The following is a 21043-nucleotide window of genomic DNA, read 5'->3' as shown; positions in this document are numbered from 1 at the left end:
CAGAGAAAGGTCTCAAATCAACAGCTCTTGTTAATGATGCCAGAGCACTTGGGCAAACTCCATACATGAAGAATGTCTTTTCACAAAGCAGGAAATGAGTACCAGAAGCTGCCACTGGCAAGATCTGGTTTGGAAAACACTGCCCTCAGCCAGCTACAGAAGTGTTTTACCTACAGAGAGCAATGGCCTCGACTCCAGTTCCAGGAGAGAACAAAACTTTACCAGCACACACAGTGGCAGCTTTCCCTGTGCACTGACCAGAGTGTGCAATCACTGCTCCTTAACTAGACTTTAAATGTGCTCAGTAGCCTTGGCAAAATGTAAGTTCATACATGGATAACTGAGCAGAAGCCCAGAACTAATTCCAATAACTCAAAAGCAGTGCCAGGGGCTTCTATTCACCTAAACACTGCGATCAGAGCAGGCCTGGACTCTGAGAACAGTGACAGGGCCCACTCTTTCAGTCCAAAGGATTCATGGGTTGCACTCATTCAGATGTAGTTCAGCACCTGGAGCCAAGGAGCCCAGCTACTGGTCTACTCAAGTGTAGCACCTCCCAAACTCATCTTCTGACAGAGGCTTTTTGGTCTGTTGTGGTGGGCAAACACCCTGTCCTTTTCCCAGTCCTGCTATTATTTTACCCTCTTACAACCTGCTGTGAAACATATGCTGCAAGCACTTGGAATACTTTCTGTTTTTCTCTGAACACACAATGTTACACTCCAGTTAGTGATGCTCCATCAGTCTTTACCTTCGGTGCTGACTCGACCAGCTTGCTGTTCCTGCGGTCCCAACCAGCCCCTTCGAGGATAAGGCCATATATATAGACTCCACCAATGTCAGCGGGAGGTGGGCCAGCCACGTCTTCTCTCATCATCTTGGTCACCTCATTGTGCAAAACAACATTGTCGAGTGCCCATCCTTTTGCCAAATTTGAGCGCGTTGTCTCCTGCCTCATGGCAGTGAGGAATCCCTGAAGAGATCAAATATGACACAGGCTTTTGAAGAAGCTTGAACGCACCCATTGCCAACTGTTTTCCTATACAATATACAAAAGTGACACAAGCAGTATAAACTTCAACCCACAGAATCTCATCTACGTATAAAACTAATTTCAGTAGTGTAACTCCAGTGCTTTCCTACACTGTCCCAGTGCCAGGCATTTGTATACACTTGCTATGCTTATGCTGGCAAAGAAGTCACTAAAGTGGCCTATTTAATGTATAGGTCTAACTCACCTTACTCACCTACTTTACAACAAGACAAATGGAGAAAGGTTTACACAGCTAGCAAATAGATGTGATTTGTAAGATTTTAAATGCAGGTAATTGCTGAGGCACCAATAACACCATGTTTTCACACACTATATTACCTTTCCCTGTAGGAACACCATAAAAATGCTTTTCGGTCAACAATTCCCAATGCCTTTTGCAGACCACAAAGGAAGTACAAACTGGGATCACGTAATTAACTACTGAAATGCCCTTGTCAGCAGGGCAAAATATAGCTGCTACTCAGTGCAAAGCTTCAGTGCACTTACACAGCATACTGCTGCTGACACCAGCAAGATGAACGCTCAGCATTTGGCAAAAGACACTGGAATGGGTTGCCCAGCCCAATGAATGCCTCCTTCTTGAAAGCATTGAAGGCCAGGCTGGATAACACTTTGAGAACCTGGTCTAGTGGGAGGTGTCCTGCCTATAGCAGGGGGATTGGAACTATGTGATCTTAAAGGTCCTTTCCAACTCAAACCATTCTATGATTTTAAGAAACTCATTCTCTGTTATAAAGGAACAAGAGGGATTTATTGGGAGGACAACTGGTAAGGTGCTTACAGTGAGAGCGGGGCTGATCTCCTTTCACTGAGGACAGGTGACAAGACAAGGGGAAATGGCCTTAAGTTGCACCAAGGGAAGTTCAGGTAGGATATCAGAAAAAACTTCTGTACAGAAAGGGTTGTTAAGCACTGGAATAGGCTCCCCAGGGAGGTGGTTGAGTCACCATCCCTGGATGTGTTTAAAAACCGTTTGGATGTGGTGCTCAGGGACATGATTTAGTGGAGGGCTGTTAGAGTTAGGGTAGCATGGTTAGGCTGCGGTTGGACTCGATGATCTTTAATGTCTTTTCCAACCTGAGCAATTCTGAGATTCTAAGAAATCAGTAGCAATGAGGGAATTGATTAAAATTTTTAGTTTACTTTTATTCATCCAATCATAGTGGAGGCTGAAGGAAAGGAAAAGAAGCTTCATGCAGCAACAGCAGCATCATGGTCTTGGTGTAGGGCTAGCATCCAACAGCCAAGCCTGGTGCTTCTGCTGCAGGCCTTAGCACCTCCCAGCAACAAAGCACCCTTTCCATTATGAGATGACATTCATGAACTCGGATATTTCAGTTAAATGACATTGGTGGCTTCTCATTAATGCCATTCCAGGAACCCCAGGACAAGTATTGCAAAGAGCTGTTGTGATAGCAAAGATAATTGTAATTGCATTTGAAGTAGTTGAGAACTCTTGCACACCGCTAAGGGAGACAGGATTAAAGGCCAAGTTCTTCCATCAGAATGGCCATTAAATGAAAGCAGAATCCTTGTAGTTAATTTGTGGAATTTTAATTTGGGGAAGCATGATAGCACTGTTAGTTTAAAACACACAGCATTCACTGCCAGAAGGCCCCACTGGGCCACCAGACCCAAATCTACTCAAATATGAAAGGGAGAAGAGCAGGAAGAGGACAGGACAGAATAGTGACTGCTCTAAGGGAATCAGTTCAAAGGCTCTGTGGAAATACAGATATAAAAGTAAGCTCAGATCTGTACGCTGTCTTCAGAGATAAGATTTAGTCAGCAGACTCTTCTTGCAGAGATGGCTGAACCTATATGTTCTCTGCAGTGGGACTTGAAACACTTATATTCCCATTAGAGTGAATCCCAGATGGTGGTGTTAAGCCTGCAGCTGAGACAAGGAGCCCCAGTTTTGATTTCTAGTATTGAAGCCTGTTTTAATTTCTAGTATCTTTGTCCTGTTTGGCTAGTTGCTTTTTCTTGTTGTTCTTGTTTTTTTTTGGTTTTTGAAGGGTTGCTTTTTGTTTTGTTTTTGGTTGGGAGGGCTTTTTGTTTGTTGTTGTTTTGTTTCTGAGTCAGGAGGTTGCTAGAATTTTGAACTGCAGAAGATGATTTCTTCTTTCCCTAACCTGCCTTTTCCCAAACATCTCCCTGGCCTGCTCACTGAAGTCTGCTAAACATTGGCTCCTTTGCCTTCTAACAACCCATGCATACTAACTCTGAACCTTCCAGAATCACGCACCCATGGAAGCTGTGACAAGAAGTAAAGAAACCAATGTCTATTGTTTCCAAGATCACATAATCTCTTTCACCTTGCTTGTGGGGTTCCTTGTTTGTCACTTATTTTGTATTTCCTACAGAGAGCAAAATATTGCAGGGTTACTATGGAATCCAGCAGGCTCTGAGCAATGGAGCCATTGCGCTTCATCTTCCTATTAGTATTCACATTACTTTGGCATCTCAGGCTCTCGGAAATAGGCTGGGGGTTCATTACGCTGAGCACTCTACAACCAGAAAGACAGTTCTGCCTCATAGGGTTTAAAATCCGCATATAGGACAAGTGGCAGCAGCTGGATACAGCAATGCAAACAAGAAAGCAATAAAGCAGGATCCAGCACAGTAAGGCAATGGGAAGGTAGAAATGGAAGATGTGTAGCGCTGTGGATTTGAGGATTACATCCAGGAGGCACCACTCTTTGTTTGGCGGTTGTCTTAGCCCAATGCAGAATCACGAAGGGAATCAGTTTTTCTTTCACACAGAAGCCTCAGCCTCATTTGTATCACCATAAATAAAAATTAACTTCTGTGCAACCACTGAATTGATCCTAGTATATAACCAGTCCAAGGAAAGGGAAGTCAGGTCCTATTTTTTTTTTCTTATTGCCAGTGTGTTTCATTCTCCCAGTGCTATAAATCTATTTTACTGTCTTCTGTTACCCATGGCATTTACCCATTGACTATAAAGCGAGCAGTGAGATCTATGCAAGTAGGCAAATTACAAATTATTTAGGAGCTGCATTTCCTCTCCCAAATGAAAGGATTTTTTTCTGAGTTTCTCAGCTGTTACAAAGAAGCCATTAAACCATTAGAACCAGCACTTCATCACCTCAGCTTGCTTGAAAAGATGGAAATCAGTTTTCTTAACATGTGAAATAATGGTTTTAAGTACAGCAACATTATTAACAAAAATAATATTTAGCTAAATAGAAAATGTGTCTTTGTTCAGACAAATTTCTTGTAGAATGTTCCCACGGCCTGGGTTACAGAAAATAGAGACTATAGAAATAACCATTTGATTATGAAATCTGTGATCATCAGCACCAATGGTTGTTCAAGTCAGGTAAACACATCTTCTTCTGGACTTTTATTTCTCTGCACAGTATGTATTTAGGGACTTCTGGAACTATGTGTCATGAAGTGTTTAATTTTAGAATTTCTAGAGGCTTTCTCACTTACAGTGCTGTATTAAATTGTGTCTTGTCTGGGGACATTTTACTTAGATTACTTGGCAGCTTTTTTGAGGAATCCAGACACATGGATCCGAAGGAAATGCAGAATGCCTCAACTGGTCTGGCCAAATTGCAGGACTGACACAACCCCAGACAGCAAAAACAAAGCCAGTTCAAACAGTCAGTACCAAATCTGTGTCAGCTCTTCCTCATCTGTAGAGCAAAAGAAAGAAGTAACAAAAGCCAAAGCCCATCAGGGTTGCATCCAACCTGATCACTGCCACAGTTACTTAGGAATATTTTAGTGTTCTTAACAAATCAAGTACAGAAGCATAATAGTTTCATTAAATCCACTTCTACTCTCCTTCGTACTTCTGCTTGGGAACCCTTTACTCAGGGATTTTATAAGCATGCTTCTGTGCTTTAAAGTTGTATGGGCAGACAGCTGACAGACAGGCTAGATGATAGATGAGCATTTCCCAGCAGTAGCACTAAAGAATATTTGCCACTGTTGCTTTCCCTCTTCAAGGCAGCTGTTTCAGCTAGCTTTTGCATTGCCAACAAATACTGAGATTAAAATACATCTTTAAAATAGCTCTTTGCTAAGGCTCCACAGCAACCTGTTGGCTGGATGCTCTCTCAATGACTCACTTCCACAATTCACAGTTCCCATAAACATCTGTGAATCACAGAAAGCTTTAATGAATGTGGTTATCTGTGCAGAGGATATGCACATCACCAAAGTATGTGTGCTTCACCTCTTCTAACTCTGCTCTCAGCTGTTCCCTTTTTTTTGTTTGTTTTTTTTTTGTTTTTTTTTTTTTGTTTTTCAGTCTTTATCAGTGTTTTATTTTGGGGTGCAGGGTAAGGGCTGTACGTTTTATATGTCTTTCCAGATCAAGACTGGCATAAGCCTGGGCTGGTATAAATAACAAGCGTTCCATTTCAAGGAACTGATTTACAAGGATTGAGAGTGAAATCCAGATCCCTTTACCCTATGTCAAAGTTTTCAACCATATTTTGTCTTGTCCTTTAAGGGGTTTTCACATAATAATGAAAAACAGATTACTGTAGCAGAGGAGAAGATAAAAACAGGAAATGTGGAAATGGGAGAAAAAATGTCATTTCTATCCTACAAAACAATCAGAAGATCATCAAACCACAGAATGGTTTGGGTTCAAAGGGAACTCAAAGCCCACCCAGCCCCACCCGATGCCATGAGCAGAGCTGCCTCCCACCAGCTCAGCTGCCCAGGGCCCCATCCAACCTTGAGCTGGCCTTGAGCAGGGCTGGGGCATTCCATTACTTCATGGTGTCATTTTTTGTCAAGCAAAAAATTCATTAGATTTTGAACTTAATTTGTGTTACAGTTAAGCTAAAAATGTATTTATTTAGATTATACTTAGGATAGTCACAATGGAGTTAGCTTGAAGTTCTTTCACTGTGTAATCTATTACATAGCAGCTGTATCAAATCCGGCAGACCTACCTGTGGATTAAAGAACCCTGTCATCCAGAACTGATTTGGTCGGCCATCCAGGAGCCAAGTGCTGAACTGCTGGTTTCTTTCAAGAAGCTCAGTAAACCAAAATCCTAAAGTTGTAGACTCCCAGGAAATCCGAAACCATAGTTTGGGAATTCTGGCATCATACATACTATCCAATGCATCTCGCAGTTCTTCTGACATAATTATGGTTCCTGGAAGATAAGTAAAACATTCAGCATAAACTTTCCCCCGGCTAACAAAGGCAATTAAAATTTTCAAATGACATCCTGAGTCTAATAAACCCTCTTTTGTTGTCCTTTAATTGCACACCTGTTGCACCACAGTCTTATCAGTGTGTAGTTAATTTGCACAAATTTATAAGACTCGATTCAAAGGAAATGTGACAAGATAAAAGATATTTCTTCTGTTATTTTGATCAGAAATAAGGATTTTTTTAAACAATTTCTCCTTCGCATACAATATTTATATTCATTATATTGACACTACCTTTGGAATGTGATTAGTTATTTAAAACTTTTTAATATATTTTAATAGCTCCCAAGTACATGATCAATGATAGAGATATACAGTATAACTCATCTATATCCTCAGCATGTACTGACAGTTATTATATTCATTAAATGCACTGCTATTAATGATAACTTTGTACACTTCCATTATCAAGATTGCCAGTAGAAAAAGAGTATGTAGAATAAAGCTAGAGGCAAGATTTATTTGTTTCTATATTTATTTTGGCAGTGTATGCTCATATTATCCATGCATAGTACTGTTGTCTCCATTAAAATATTGGCAAATATGTGATTATTATATGACACTTGCCATTCCATGTGCCAAAAGCTCTTACATCTTACCAGTCTGTACTCTCAGCAGTACTGACAGCAAGTACATGCCTCATATGCGAGATTGGACAGGACAGGGCAGGATAGGACAGGATAGAATATCTTCTAAGAAACTGATCTGATAGCCCCCATTCTGATTATATGTTCCTGTAATATCAGTCTTCACTACATCATCATATACACAACTGCTGTTACTGCCAGAAGGGTTATTTGGTGATGGTAAAGATGAGCTGCACTTGCCCATACCATCATATTTGTATGGAAATGAGCCCTGTATTAAGCAGGCAATCAAATACTTTGCTTCCATGGCAGGTTCGCAGTTGAGGAGAAAAAGGAGAATATCCAGAAACCAAACATCAGTTTTTAATTTAGATGAATGCAGTGGCTACTCTAAACACCTGTATAATAGTGTGCAAATCTGTTGCTTTGTAACTATATGTCAAATAGGCTTCACTTTTTTCTAGTAGATAATTACAGAATCATTTAGGTTGGAAAAGGCCTTCAAGATCACTGAGTCCAACCATCTACCGACATATTGAATCCCATCACTAAACTATGTCTCTTACTGCACACACAAGTGACTTGCTCTTATTTACATGCATCTTTTTCTATACAGCAAATGCTATGAGAAAAATCACCTTTCACAAAACCCCAAATATAAAAAAGTGCTGCAGCAGTACAGACTGTAGCAAACACATCAAGCTATTCTGCATTCTCTGTAATGGCTTCATAGTCAGGTTCACATTTGCGTTCTGGGATATGTAAAAAGTCTTTTATAACACAATTTGTAAACATCCTCATTTGGTATAAAACATCTCTAATAGAACACTAAGCATAAGCATTTAAGGAAGAAGTCACTCTGTGTCATTTCTTCTTTGCCTACAAAAATGTAGTATTAGATTGTACACTTGATTAGCCCTCTGGAGGCAGAAAAAGTGAAAAACAAATCATGCAAAACATGATGGCTACAATGTCAGAGTAACCTCAGTGAGAACAGAAAATAAGCGAACAGAGTCCCCTTTTCCTCGGAATCATTGCCATCTGAACTGAGAAATAACACTTTCACCTTTGGTTCTTTCTTCTTTTCACACAGATGGAGCCAGCTTTCTCCTGAAACAGGGGTTATGAGAGAGCCACATTTTCTTCCCAGTTCTGGGGAAGCCATTCTATGATTCAAATAGAACATGGTTGAAGAAGGCCAACCACCTGGTGTTGCACTTGGATCAGGGCAATCCCAAACATGAGTAGAGACTGCAAGAAAAACTGACTGAAAGCAGCCCTGTGAAGAAGGATTTCAAGTTCCTGGTGGATGAAAAGCTGGACATGAGCCATCAGCATGCACTTGCATCCTGGAAGGCCAACTATGTCCTGGGCTGAGTCAAAAGAGGTGTGGCCAGCAGGGAGAGGGAAATGATCTTTTCCCTCTATTCTGCTCCTGCAAGGTTCCATCTGGAGTACTGCATCCTAGCCTGTGGCCTCCAGTATAAGAAAGATGCATAGTTGTTAGAGTAGGTCCAGAGGAGAGCCACTAAGATGGTCAGAAGGCTGGTGCATGTCTACTACAAAGAAAGGTTGAGGGAGCCAGAATTGTTTAGTCTGTAGAAGAGAAGGCTCTGGGGAGACTTCAGTGTGGCCTTCCAGTTCTTGAAGGAAGTTTGTAATCAGCAAGGAGACTGACATTTTTCATGGGCAGACAGGACAAGAGGGAATGGTTTCTCACTAAAAGAACTGGGTGGCAACTCTGCACATGACAGGGAGGTTTGGAATAACTTGATAATTAAAGTCCCTTCTAATTCAAAGTAGTCTTTGATTCTGTGAAGAGACTTGAGGAATGTTTATTCAACATAGGTATAGATGACACGTGGTTCAGGAGGCCATATGCTTCTCTGTTGAATCACATCTACAGATGAGCACAATAGTTTCTAACTCGGAAAGAGGAGATTTCTAAGAATGATCATTTTTCCTATCATCTGCAGTCTTGTTCCAGTGGTATTACCTCTGCTAATTGTTGCTTGGTTCTTTAATTTCCTTGAAAATTACAGGCGTATAGAATTTCTTCAAGGAGAGTTCTATAGTTTTGAATCCATTCTAAATATTACTGAGAGCTTCTGAAAAGGAAACTGTTTAGATATAATGTTAAATATATATTTTGTTGAACTGATCTAAAAAAAAAAAAAAAAAAAAAAAAAAACCAAAAAAACCCAAAAACCAATAAATACAGACACCTAATCTAGGTGTTCCTGCTCTGGCAGTAGGATTGGACTAGATGGATTAAATGATCTTTTGAGGTCCCTTTTAAAACCTGACATTCTGTGATTCTTGCAGGCAGGCTGCAGCTTTTCAAGTATGTACATAAAACCAGTCTGCCTCAAAGTGTGGTGCAACCTCTCAGGATGGCTGCCCGTTATGACTCAGAGCAGCTGCTGAGAGTGTTAGGCCAAAGAGTTCTTAAGGAAGAGGTATGTTCACAGCCCTGGCCTCAGTCATATAGTTGCATAAATATTCCTAGTGAGTGGGTGTCAGCCCTGGCAGTAGGCATACAGAGCTTGAATTTCAGCACTGCAGCACACTGAATGACATCTGTGGGTGTCGGGATGCATTCCTGCAGCTACAATACTCTGATAAAAATAAAAATGTAAGAAATGAAGTAATTGTCAGAAATGAAATTGATAGCAGGTGAGAAAAACAACAGTACCTTTTTGGAGAAGGGTGATAAATGCATTTGGAAAACTGTATTTGATAAACTGAGTAAGTAGTTCAACACCACGCGCTTCTCACATTTAACTTCTCAGAAGATCAAAGCCCTGGTTACCATATGAAGAGACTGAATGTCCTATGAACTTAATGTGACAGTCTAGAAGGTATTATGAATCGAGCCAGCTGTTAGTAACTGAATTATTTTTGGTTTTACTTCATGGTATTCCCTCTCTTGAATGGAATAAATCTCATCTGAAATGGCTGATGGAAGGTCAGGTCAGTCAAAGATGTTAGGGCATTTTGATACTCACAAAACAATACTTACTGTAACTACGTTGTCCACAGAGTACATGCAGCTTGGGAATTAGAGTGTCCTTTTTTCATTGCCTTAAATTTATTGTCTTGCTTTCAAATCACAGCTAAATTTAATCAATTGGTATATAGCAAATGAGTTCAATCAGTCTACTCAGTTCTGAGTAGTACTAGTTTTATTGCTAATTAAGTAGTCTGTTCTTTTAAACTGATCCGTATTTAGAGTGACTCATTCAATAGACATAATGCTGTTTATGGACTATATTGGGAATTGTATTATTTCACGTAGTTGGTCCTTTCCCTACCACGCCTATCTGAAAATGGTGGGATTTGTAAAGTTTGGGTCTACGTTTTCAATTTTACATTTAGGAAAATCTCTATCTGGATTAGAAACTATGAATTTCCCATACAAATGACTGGATAAAGTTAGAAATGAAAGATCTTAAACTCCAGCATGAACCAAAATAACCCTCAGTTCACAGACTGATTCTTTTCACAGGCACAGGATGTGAATCAAGAAAACTAGAATAATTATATATGATATAAATGAGATGAGGAGGAGTTAGCTTTTCCATCAAGTACAATTTGCCAGTGGCTGTCACAATTATAATAGGGTTGGAAACCATCCCTTGAGAACAATAGTTCCTAGACAATGAATCTGGGCAGAGCTCTGTCCTGTACAGCCAGGCTTAACAGTACACAGAGGAGAGAGCTCAGCGAGAGCATCAATCTGTTCTTGGCTATCACTGTAACAACTACAGCAAGTTGGTCTTTTCAGCCTTTAATCCCCACTGAAGCTTATGTCCCAAGCCGCTGGTTTTGTTAATGTCAGATCATTCTGGATGGACCAGACACTCACTCCTTGTCTCTGTCACCAAGCTGCAACTCCCTCTGTTGAATGTGTTGAGGAGAAAATCCCAATTTGCTCGTAACCTTATAAGCCTTCTTCTGTTTCTGCCTTATGGCATCAGCTAACTTGCCGGTGCTTTCCCCAAAGAACACATTATTTATCATTCTACCCAGAGATACTACATACAGAGTAACAGATTTTTAAAATAAATAAATAAATAAATGAAAAAATCTGTATATATTTTTTCCTATACTTAAAATCCGATCTTTTCTTTGTAAGTTGTAGTACGTTCCTGTGAGCAGACTGATCACTACTGCTATGCTGAAAGAAATCAATTTCTCTGCTTCAGACAATCTTTCCTATTTCCCTGTTTCTTCCCTTGTAGCACTAGGGAACTTCAGCATTTGGAGATGCTTCTCAGGAAGCTCTCAAAGCTCATTTAACTACACTGTGCTGCTTTTCTCCTGAGCCACTCAACAGTTCAGTACTTCCTTTTGCTTCTGGTTCCCAGAATAGGAAGAGTAAATCAGGCAGGCAAGACCTGCAATGTATAACACACTCTCCATTTTTTACTTTTAGACTATTATTCTCTCCAGCCACACCCAACCTTTTTCTTGTTCTGCTTTTTGTTTGTTTCATACCTGCCTTTTCTGGTAGAGAATCCTCTGATTTAATTCTTCAACTCAAGAAAGATGAAATAAGAAACTTAAGTTGCATGCTCTTTTTTTTTTTTTGAGAGAGAGAGAGAGAGAGAGAAATAGTTTTCTGCAACAGCAAATTCCTTCAGTCAGTAGGAAAAAAATTTCAAAGTAGCCTCACACAGCCTAGCCTTGCAAACTGTTCTGAAAACTTACTCCAGTACCACTTGCCTACATCCACTAAAAGACTGAAAATAAATGTTTTATATCAATAAACTAAACATTGCATTACAGTTATTGAGAGGTCTAGAAATAATATGCCACACTTTGCAGAAGACAAGAGGCACTGTGGATGAGAACTAAATAATGGATGAGAGATGCTGAGCCAAAAGTAACAACTTAGGACACGTTAGACTCATCTCTCCCATTCCTCAAATGAATTTCCCAGTATTGTATTCCATGAAAATCTTCACTGAGTGCTCTTAATTATCTTCAGATAAAATCCTCATCCCAAAGTGGAACACACAGATCCCAACAAGCCTTACACACACACTGTAAGGATCAGTAAAGTAAGAGCCTGAGATCTTTCAGTCCAAAAGTCTATAGTTAAGGCCAACAAGCCAAACTAAAATTCTGTGTCTTAGCAGTTTTAAACCATGGTTAATCTAAATGGAATCAATCCATTTTCATCTCTTCTCGTCTTTGCAGCCAGTGGGAAGAAGAAACTCTTTATTTTCATTGGAGGCTGTCTTTCCTGTGCACTTCAGCAAGACTTGTTTCCCAAGCTTCTGTTTTTCACCATATAGAGCAGAATAGATTATTGCCTAGTTCTTTTGGAGTTCAGTTACATTCCCATTGTAAGGTACAAGAAACAGAAATTACTTACAGCATCATGATAAAAACAGTACTACCAAAATCACAGTATTCTGAGTTTTAAAAATAGTGAATCTACCTCATTCTTTCAGGGGCTTAACAAGAGTTTGTGTATGGAATTTAGGAACTCTAAGAGATTCCTACTATATATGCAGGACTATGTGTTACCTTATGTCCACATGAAGCCTTTGGTGTTTCAACATTCAACATTCACATTCTCATATGAATGACAGTAAGGAAATACCTAAGGCAAACACACTGGCTATCAACGAAGTATAAGGACAGTGAGGAGCTACAAGCAGGTAATTAGTTTTTAATAAGGTAGTAAATTAACGACTCAAATCAAGCAAATCAAGCCTGGTGTGTAGGCAATGCATTGTGTGCATTACATTCATGAATTTAAGCTAGCTTTGTAACATGGTGAGTGCCATAGTGTAGTCGCAGTGGATAGTTTGCTTAATGCTGATAGAACATCTACATGGCAGATGCTACGGTGACTTCTGAAGTTACTACTTCTATTGGTTCCACTTGCTTTCCTTTCTATGTTGACCCTATGGCTTATGACTCCCATAGCTATTTGTACAATGCTTGTCTTTTGTACCAAGTAAAATGAATGGAATAAAAACCCCAGGCCAGCAAGTCATGAAAACAAATCTTTACATATTAATAGTAAAAGCTTTTAGAGGGTTTTCTGTGTTCTCAGATAAGTGGTCAACATGAAAAGGACTTATCTATCTAACTCTGCAAGCTTTGCAGAAATAATAGTGGGAGTTCTGTGACCAAATGACATATACACATACACATACATATGACATGGAAGTACAACAAATCTGCAGTTTTGTACCTGGCTCCAACTTTTCATGAGGTAGTCAGTTGTAAAGGTTTAGTTTGAATACACTACTGAAAACAAATGCCAAGTGGATGCAGATTTTTGATCAAAGCAAGATCTGGATATACTTGTAAATAAATGAGGTAAGCATTTGTTTCTTTCACACTACAGGCTTTTAAACAGACTACTGAGCAGGTAAAAATGCAGTGAATAAAACATACTAAAAAGCTGCTTTTATTTCCACTGCAAAGGATTCAGTATCAATTTCCACTACTACTACTAGCATGCTCCACTGCAAGTCACTCAAGAGGAATTAGAGATGACTACCACAGAGTCTCTCTTCCCACTTCCTGGCCATCAATAGTCAAAACCAGAACAATTGCTTGGGACATAATTGAGAGTACAAAGTGCAGCTCCAATGTAATTATTACAGTATGATCATTTTGGAGAATATCATCAAATGTGATCAAAAGGCAGCAAAGTTTGTTGGTAGTACGCAGGCTTGGGCATGGTTGCCAACAAACATGTTGGACACATGGTGGGCATCTTCACCCACTCAAGAACGACTAAGGCTAACTCTCAGAGAATCTCTCTGCTTTGTTCAATAATAGAAGACACATATATGTGCCATCAGGGCACTTACCAGTGCTACTTTCAGTGCGTGGAGGTACATGCAGACCTCCCTCCACTCCAATCTCACAGATTGGTTAACTCAAAATTTGCCTGTACTCCAACTGCAACAGGGACTAAGAATAACTGTCTAGGCTACTACTGTTCACTTTTATTATTTAAGGACACTGTCTTCAGTGGCAGAGGTGGCTGAAAGTGCCCAGTCGCTAGTAAATAGCTACAGAGTTAGTGTGCCATGCCAGGGGTACATACCTTTCCACAAAAAGAAGGCAAGGCACGTACACAGCAACTCTATAGCTTCTATATTGCTCTGCAGAGAATATTGTCACTCTGCCAGGGGCTTAAGATCTGCACTTCATATCCCATTAGGATCTGGAGTTTTGGTTCAATCCCCATGTCACACTACTCCCCAGATGAAAAGATGAGAAAACAGCTCTCTTTCCTTGTATCTAAACAGTTGTCCCTATTCGCAGCAGAGTCTCAATTTAGGTCACTTGAGAGGACAATCATTACTGCTGTTTTCTGATTTATGTGAAACTCTGTATTACATCAACTGTGAAATAAATTCTGGGCAATCAATAAGTAATTAAAACAGAACTATTGGTTGGGACATAACTGAGAGTACAAAGTGCAGCTCCAATCTAATTATTACAATCTGGTCCAAAAAAAGTAGCCCTCCAGGCAACAAAGTTCACTGGTGATGATGCAGGCTTGTGCATGGTTGCCAACAAACATGTTGGACACATGCTGAGCATCCTCACTGCTCCCAAAAGCTGAACACTGTTAATCTGCCCTCCAGTCAGAGGAACAAAGCTAGCTCTACTAATTCCTTCAGCATCTCTCATGTTCAGCTGCACACAGGCTCTCACTGAGGGGGGTTTGTATTTCCCCAAATAAAACACAGTGAGCAACAAGAAAATGACAAAGCCTGTCTATTCACATCCAACGTGCAGGAATAAATAGTCAGACCTCTTTTTACAAATGAAGAGTGAAACTATAATCTGAAACACAATATTTATTTGAAAATTTAGACCTGCCATAAGCAGCTGCTGGGGTCTTAGCAGGTTCATGATGCCAGGGCCAGATGCATGACAAAGGCAGATGTCAAAATGCACACATTTTATTTGAGCAAGCTAATCAGTGTAGAGAAAGAGGAGCACAGGAGATGATTTGATGCTCCGGTTGACTAGTTTTGGGAGATCTATTACATGAGAGAGCGTTTTTCCCCTTTGCTGAAGCAAGACAGAGAGCCTACATTTTCTTTCCATCCTCTAATTAACACACCACGGCGTGCACCTGATGCATCATGAATCTGCCAGAAGCCATTAATCGGTATTGTTAACTATACATCCCATTTTGTTTTCAGAGCAATTTCTCACTATATTTTACTTGCCTTTCCCTGAGAAATTATAACGTTTTAGAGGATTGCACAAAAGTTACAGCATTAACTTGATTAACCACCTGGTAGAGGACTGTGCCCACTGTGCAACTGAATACTAAGTGCAAAGAAATTATGTTACTCATCCACTTGTCTGCAAAATACTGTACATTTTGAAACTGATCTTGATCAAAGAAAGATTAATTATTTCTTGGATAGAAACCATTATTTTAATTTACTTGAAAAGGGACTCCATGCACATATAAATGGGAATCTTGAGCTCAATTTTGAAATAGAAGACAACTGGTACTTCTAGCTTGGTATCTGCATAGGTTATTACAGGATATGGAAACTAATTAGCTGTACTGGAAGGTAAAACAAGACAGATCAGTGCACTGCCATCTGTACCAGAAGGGATTCATTTGAGGCACTCTGACCTTCTCCCTGCAGGCACAGCTTGCTCTCTCTCAGGTATTTCCTACCTCTTTGCTGGAGAACAGGAGAATTGGGTGAGACCTTAACCACTGGAACTGAACCCATCCAGCGTCATTTTGATTTACTGTTAATACTTGCAACATTCAAGCAACATCATAGGATATTTCCTGGATATTTCAACTCTTACAAAGCAGCAAAATAGGAAGTGAAATCAAAAAGCAGACAGTGATATCATCCTTCCTTCTTTTCCCTCACTCCTGATCAAATTCTCCATCTGCTTCTAGTCATCAGCACGCTAGAGTTATATTAAATGCATTCAGCATTGCTGACTTTCAGCCAAATCCTCCTGTCTCTGAGAGACAGAGCACTGTTGCCTCCTCCTTTGATGGCCAAAAGCAGAACCCTGTCATTCTCTTTTGACTGGCACTCCTACTCACTTCAGATTCCATTTAGAGACATTCTATTTGGTTTGGCCAGTTTCATGAAAATTACAAATCCCATCCTAGATTAGAATCTTTGTCATTTGGCCTGACCACTCTGTCTCTCAATTACTTAGCAGCAATGCCTGTACCTTCTTCAGTATCATCATCAGTCTCAGCTTAATTTCATACATGATTCTGGCATACACCCTGATCACACGATTCAACTCCTCTGAGCTCTGTAGAGATTCCAGAGAGAATCATGGAAGCACAGTAATACTGCAGAACACATCGAATTGCAATACTGGAGCATGTGCAGACAGAATAAATTAAGATGGAATATCCTTAGAGATGCAAACAGGAATCTATACAGGCTATACTATAACAAAGAGATAGAAAAAGAGAAAGAGGTTGGTGGAGAGAGAAAGAAAAAGTGAGAAGTGGGGGAAAACAGGGAGAAAGGGAGAGAAAAAAAGGAAAAACATTTATTTAGTAAAATAGCATGAACAGCCTTTAGCAATTAAAAAAAATTACAGCTTAATTAGTATCATTCTTAACATTGCAACTCACCATCTATAGCCAACTTGAGATCAGTCAGTGTGGCTCGAACACTGGATAAAACATGCTGCATGCGGTCAATTTCTTGACGGAGAAATATATTCATGGGTTGAATCGCTCCCATCTTTTGAAGCTGGGCTTTCACCTAAACAGGAATAGTGAAACTCTGTAAGATTTAATCTCCTGTTTCCCATGCAGTAACTTTTGAAAGCAAAAGATTGGGTTTTTTTTTTAACTGTATCCCATAATTCAAGAAAAATTAATTCTTTATGTAACAGATGGCCAGGCAAAGCATGTACCAGCAGTGAGATTTAGCACAACCTGACTCATCAGCTTACCAAAAGGAGACGCTCCACCAGTCTAATGAGAGAAAGTTCCCTCTTTTGGAAGGAACACAGCAGTTCCTTTAGTCCTTGCTAGGCCACAGACTCTTAGATCTTAGATCTTTAAAAAAGAAAATCACAAAGGGATGTTTACTGATAATTTGGTATTTCCAGATTTGCTATAGGTGAACTTTCTCAACTCTATTTGCCCTGCTGGGTTGAAATAATGCTACAGAGTGATATATAAAAACAGAACAATATAAAAACGAGTGCAGCATGTACACCATTTTGTAGGTAGAAGCTTCTGGCCTTCTTAATTTTCAAGGATAATGGTATCACAGTGTTCAGAGAACATTCTCAAAATTGAATTGTCGATGTTACCTAAAGACATATTACAGAAAAAGTAGCAAAAGCCAGAAAATCTCCACAGTGAGGACAGGCTGAGAGAGCTGGGGCTGTTCAGCCTGGGAAGGCTTCAGGGAGACCAGATCGCAGACTTTCAGCATCTAAAGGGGAGCAACAGGAAAGAAGACAGACTCTTTAGCAGGGTCTTGTGATAGGATAAAGGGAAATGGTCTCAAACTAAAAGAGGGGAGATTTAGATTGGACATAAGGAAGAATTTTTTTACAAGAAAGGTGGTGAAGTACTGGCACAGCCTGCTAGAGAGATGGTGGAAGCCTCATCTTTGGAGACATTCAAAGTCAGGTCCAGGCTCTGAGCACTCTGACCTAGCTGTAGGTGTCTCTCCTCATTGCAGGGCCGCTGTAAAGGTCCTTTCCAACTCAAATGATTCTATGATTCAATGATTCTAAATCATGTCTTCTACAGCTCATATAGTATAGTGTATTTCAGAGAATTCTTGACTGTAAGACTCTCAAGTGTTTTCCCCCCTGTTGTAACTCATCTTTCAGAAAGGCATTGGCCTGCTGTCCGGACTTCCTGAGCTTATTTTGAGCTTACTAACAAAAGATGACGAAGAAAGAAAGTTTATTACTTTGAAAGAACAGAATATAATTGGAATTCTACTGCAGCCAAATAGAAATCACAAAATTTGGTCATAAGTCCTCTGGATTTTGCTTTGTATTTTCCCAGATACAGTCATATATCTAAGTGAAATACTCATAGGAAACACTATTGGAGCGTACCTTATTATTATACCAAGTAGCAAATCTCTGCAGGATAAATATAATGCAGTAGTTGAGTAGTTATAACTGCTAGTATAAATGAGTAAATGCTTTGACAGTTTCCATTCTCCAAGTTTCAACCTTAAGCCGCAGAAAATACAATTTTAACTTTGTCTGCTATTCTCCTTGAGAGGCGGTTATCAGGAAGGCTATTCATTATATTTTAATCACAAAGTCCCATGAGTTTGTCAGACAAAATGTCCAAGAAGTAGGTGCCAGCCAATTATACTAATGCTTTGCATTCTGACAGTTCATTTTAGTGACTGAGTTAATGTATTTCTTCCTGTAAAATTTCCTAAAATCAGCTATCATGAGACTAGACTAGAGACAATAAACTTTTGGGAGGATAGTTTATATAACCAGCTTTACCAATTTTTTTCAGACAAAATTCAGGGAAAGCTGCTTCCCGACAGTTTCACAGCCAAATTTATCACACACAAAAAAAAAGTTTGATTTTTTTTTTTCTGAAATATTTAGAAGATCTCTACTGTATAACACTAATAAGAGCGGGATTATACAGAGTACATCTTATGTATTCTGTGCTTAAATAAGAAATAAACTTTTTTTTTCTAGCCTGCAAAGTGTGTGTTCCCTTGGGACATAATTTAGAATAGAAACTTTTCCTGTCTAAAGGAAAACTGTATGAAACACCTTGTTAAAGGTATTATTTTCCAAAATGCTGTAATTACAAAGAGAAGATAAAATAAACATTCTAATATATTACTGCATTGATAACAGCACAGTTCAACTAATGAATTCTCAGGGGAAAAAAATAACCAAAAACATCTGATTTTTTTATGTACCTAAAAATACCTGCAATGTTTTGAAAAATGGAATGACCCAATAATGCAACATTTTTTTAATCCATCCTAGATAAATTCACAGCACTTGGCCTGGAGCACTAAGCATAACTAGATATAAAAACTGAAATAATGACATACTGATGACCCTGCTGCGTACAAATCAGTCCTGATCTGCACTGAGATTTACTAGGTGTAAGACAGTGCTTTTCTTGGAAACCTTGCTGGTAAGATTAGTTTTAAACACCAGCTTGGAGGTATGATTAACTATTTTGTATTAGGATTCTTATCAAGCAATCAGATGAGTTACTGCCAGTGCTGTATTTATTATGACATAAAGAGATGGATCCTGACTGACAGAAAAAAAACTTCAAGACAAAACTCACTAACTAAAATAGCCTTTCTGAGATTAATATACTAATTCCATAAAGCCCACTTACATCTCTTGAACATGAAATCAGCTGTCAGCTAACATAAAATGAGGTGATATAAAGAAAGAAGGAAATAAAATCATAATCTTAATAGTTCTCCCTGTAAGATTTTGCAGCGCATATTTCTACTGTATGAGCCTCCTCTATGCACACTCTGTATCTGACCTCAGGTTACCAACTCCTTTGCCACTGCATACTGTGTCAGATGACCACTGTATTTGATAGGGCTGGTAACTAAATCAAAGGCACCTTAGTTCAGATGAGGAATGTTCTGTATTTGTTTGTTGTTGACATTTTTGCCAAAATACTGCACTGATAAGTAGATCCCAGGCATACAAACTGGATTGCCTTCAAATTAAACTAACCCAAAAGGTATGCTTCAGTGAGATGTAGTTCAGCCACTGGTAAGTGCTCAGCCTACAGACCCAGGTGAGTTAGACCAAAGCAAACTCCCCAGTAAAACACTTTATGCAGGCTGGGGTCCTCAAATGAACTACAACTGCCATGCAGTAGTTCCTAATGTAGTCTTAGCTTTAGTGGAGGATAAGGTAAAATGATGACTATGAAAACATTTAAGGAAGAAAACATTATTACGGGGTTAAAAGCCAATGAAGGGCAGTATCTCTGGAATGTCTCCATGTCTATTCCCTAGTAAGCTGCTTTTCAAAGCTATAAGAAAATGCTTTCCTTATAAATATCTGCGTGTGACAGGCTGACATTTACTCTTGCATCCATCTTCACTTGCATGGATTGATCAGACCTAGTAATTTTACCACTGATCTCTCTAAGAAGCAAAATCCAGATGCAGAAATGGTTATGAAAGCAGAAGCTTCATCCTGCCTCTGCCTTTGGAATGACAAAACTGAAGACAGTTTTAGGTCAGGTGGAAGGTTTATTTTGCTTTAGCTTCACATGGGTCGTATTGGAGTCTGATAAAGCATGCAAAAGTAACTTGTTTATAGGCTTTTGAGCTGACGTTTGGTCAGTAGTGTGACTGTGGAATCACTACAAGAACATAACAAAAGAAACTGCAAATGCTATGCACATCAAAGGCTGATACTTGGGAAATGAAAGCCTTTGTGTGGCAGCCTGTATTTCACACTGTATCAAGAGAAGGTACATCCAGAGCTCTCAATGTCAGCAGACAATTGGTTTCACTACCATCCATCACTAACCTACAGCGCTGGGGCTTTCACTCCAAACAGATGAACTCTACTCTTTCTTACTGGAGTCACAAGAACTGGACAAAGATTGCAGAGGCACCTACCACTTCCTCTGAACAGAAATTGCTTTTACTCACTTTCATTTGTTTCCTAATTCTTTCATTTCCTCACTTCTTTTCTGCATTGACTGTATATCTATAACAAGATTTTTGAAGATTACCACATAATGGCCTTTCTGGAACTCAATATTCTGCTAAAAGAAACCAAATGGCACAGTTAGGACTACTGAATGTTTTTCCTTTGCTGCTTTTATCCAATGAGGCGTGCATAAGAACTCTTTTTGACACATTCCCTCAGTCTCTTAGCATTTAGTAGATAATTTTTATTTGTTTCAGGATTGTTAAACTGATTTAGTAGGTTGCCCAAGGAGGTTGTGGATGCCCAACCCCTGGAGGCATTCAAGGCCAGGCTGGATGTGGCTCTGGGCAGCCTGGTCTGGTGGTTGGTGACCCTGCACACAGCAGGGGGTTGAAATTACATTATCATTGTGCTCCTTTTCAACCCAGGCCATTCTATGATTCTAGGATTGATTCTTTGATTCTATGTTTTCTCTTTTCATCAGTTCATGCAAGCTGACACTTACAAATGCAGCTTTATTTACAGCTTAT

At 39.5% G+C, this 21043-nt stretch overlaps 1 protein-coding gene across 1 annotated transcript in view; it reads right to left on the bottom strand.

Annotated features, from left to right (window-relative positions):
• LOC122155083 (dynein axonemal heavy chain 5-like) overlaps positions 1–21043 on the bottom strand; it is a 143690-nt gene that overhangs the window by 1068 nt on the left and 121579 nt on the right. Inside the window, exons 73-75 of the mRNA XM_042808828.1 lie at positions 16486–16618; positions 5998–6206; positions 752–973 (exon numbers count right to left, since the gene is read on the bottom strand). Coding sequence (XP_042664762.1) covers positions 752–973; positions 5998–6206; positions 16486–16618 — 564 coding nt within the window. The remainder of the gene's footprint in view (positions 1–751; positions 974–5997; positions 6207–16485; positions 16619–21043) is intronic.

Source organism: Centrocercus urophasianus, unplaced genomic scaffold, assembly GCF_019232065.1.
Source record: "Centrocercus urophasianus isolate 14NV4802_14NV808 unplaced genomic scaffold, USGS_Curo_1.0 seq_11, whole genome shotgun sequence".
NCBI lineage: Eukaryota > Metazoa > Chordata > Aves > Galliformes > Phasianidae > Centrocercus > Centrocercus urophasianus.
This window is presented reverse-complemented; position numbering and strand designations above follow the sequence as displayed.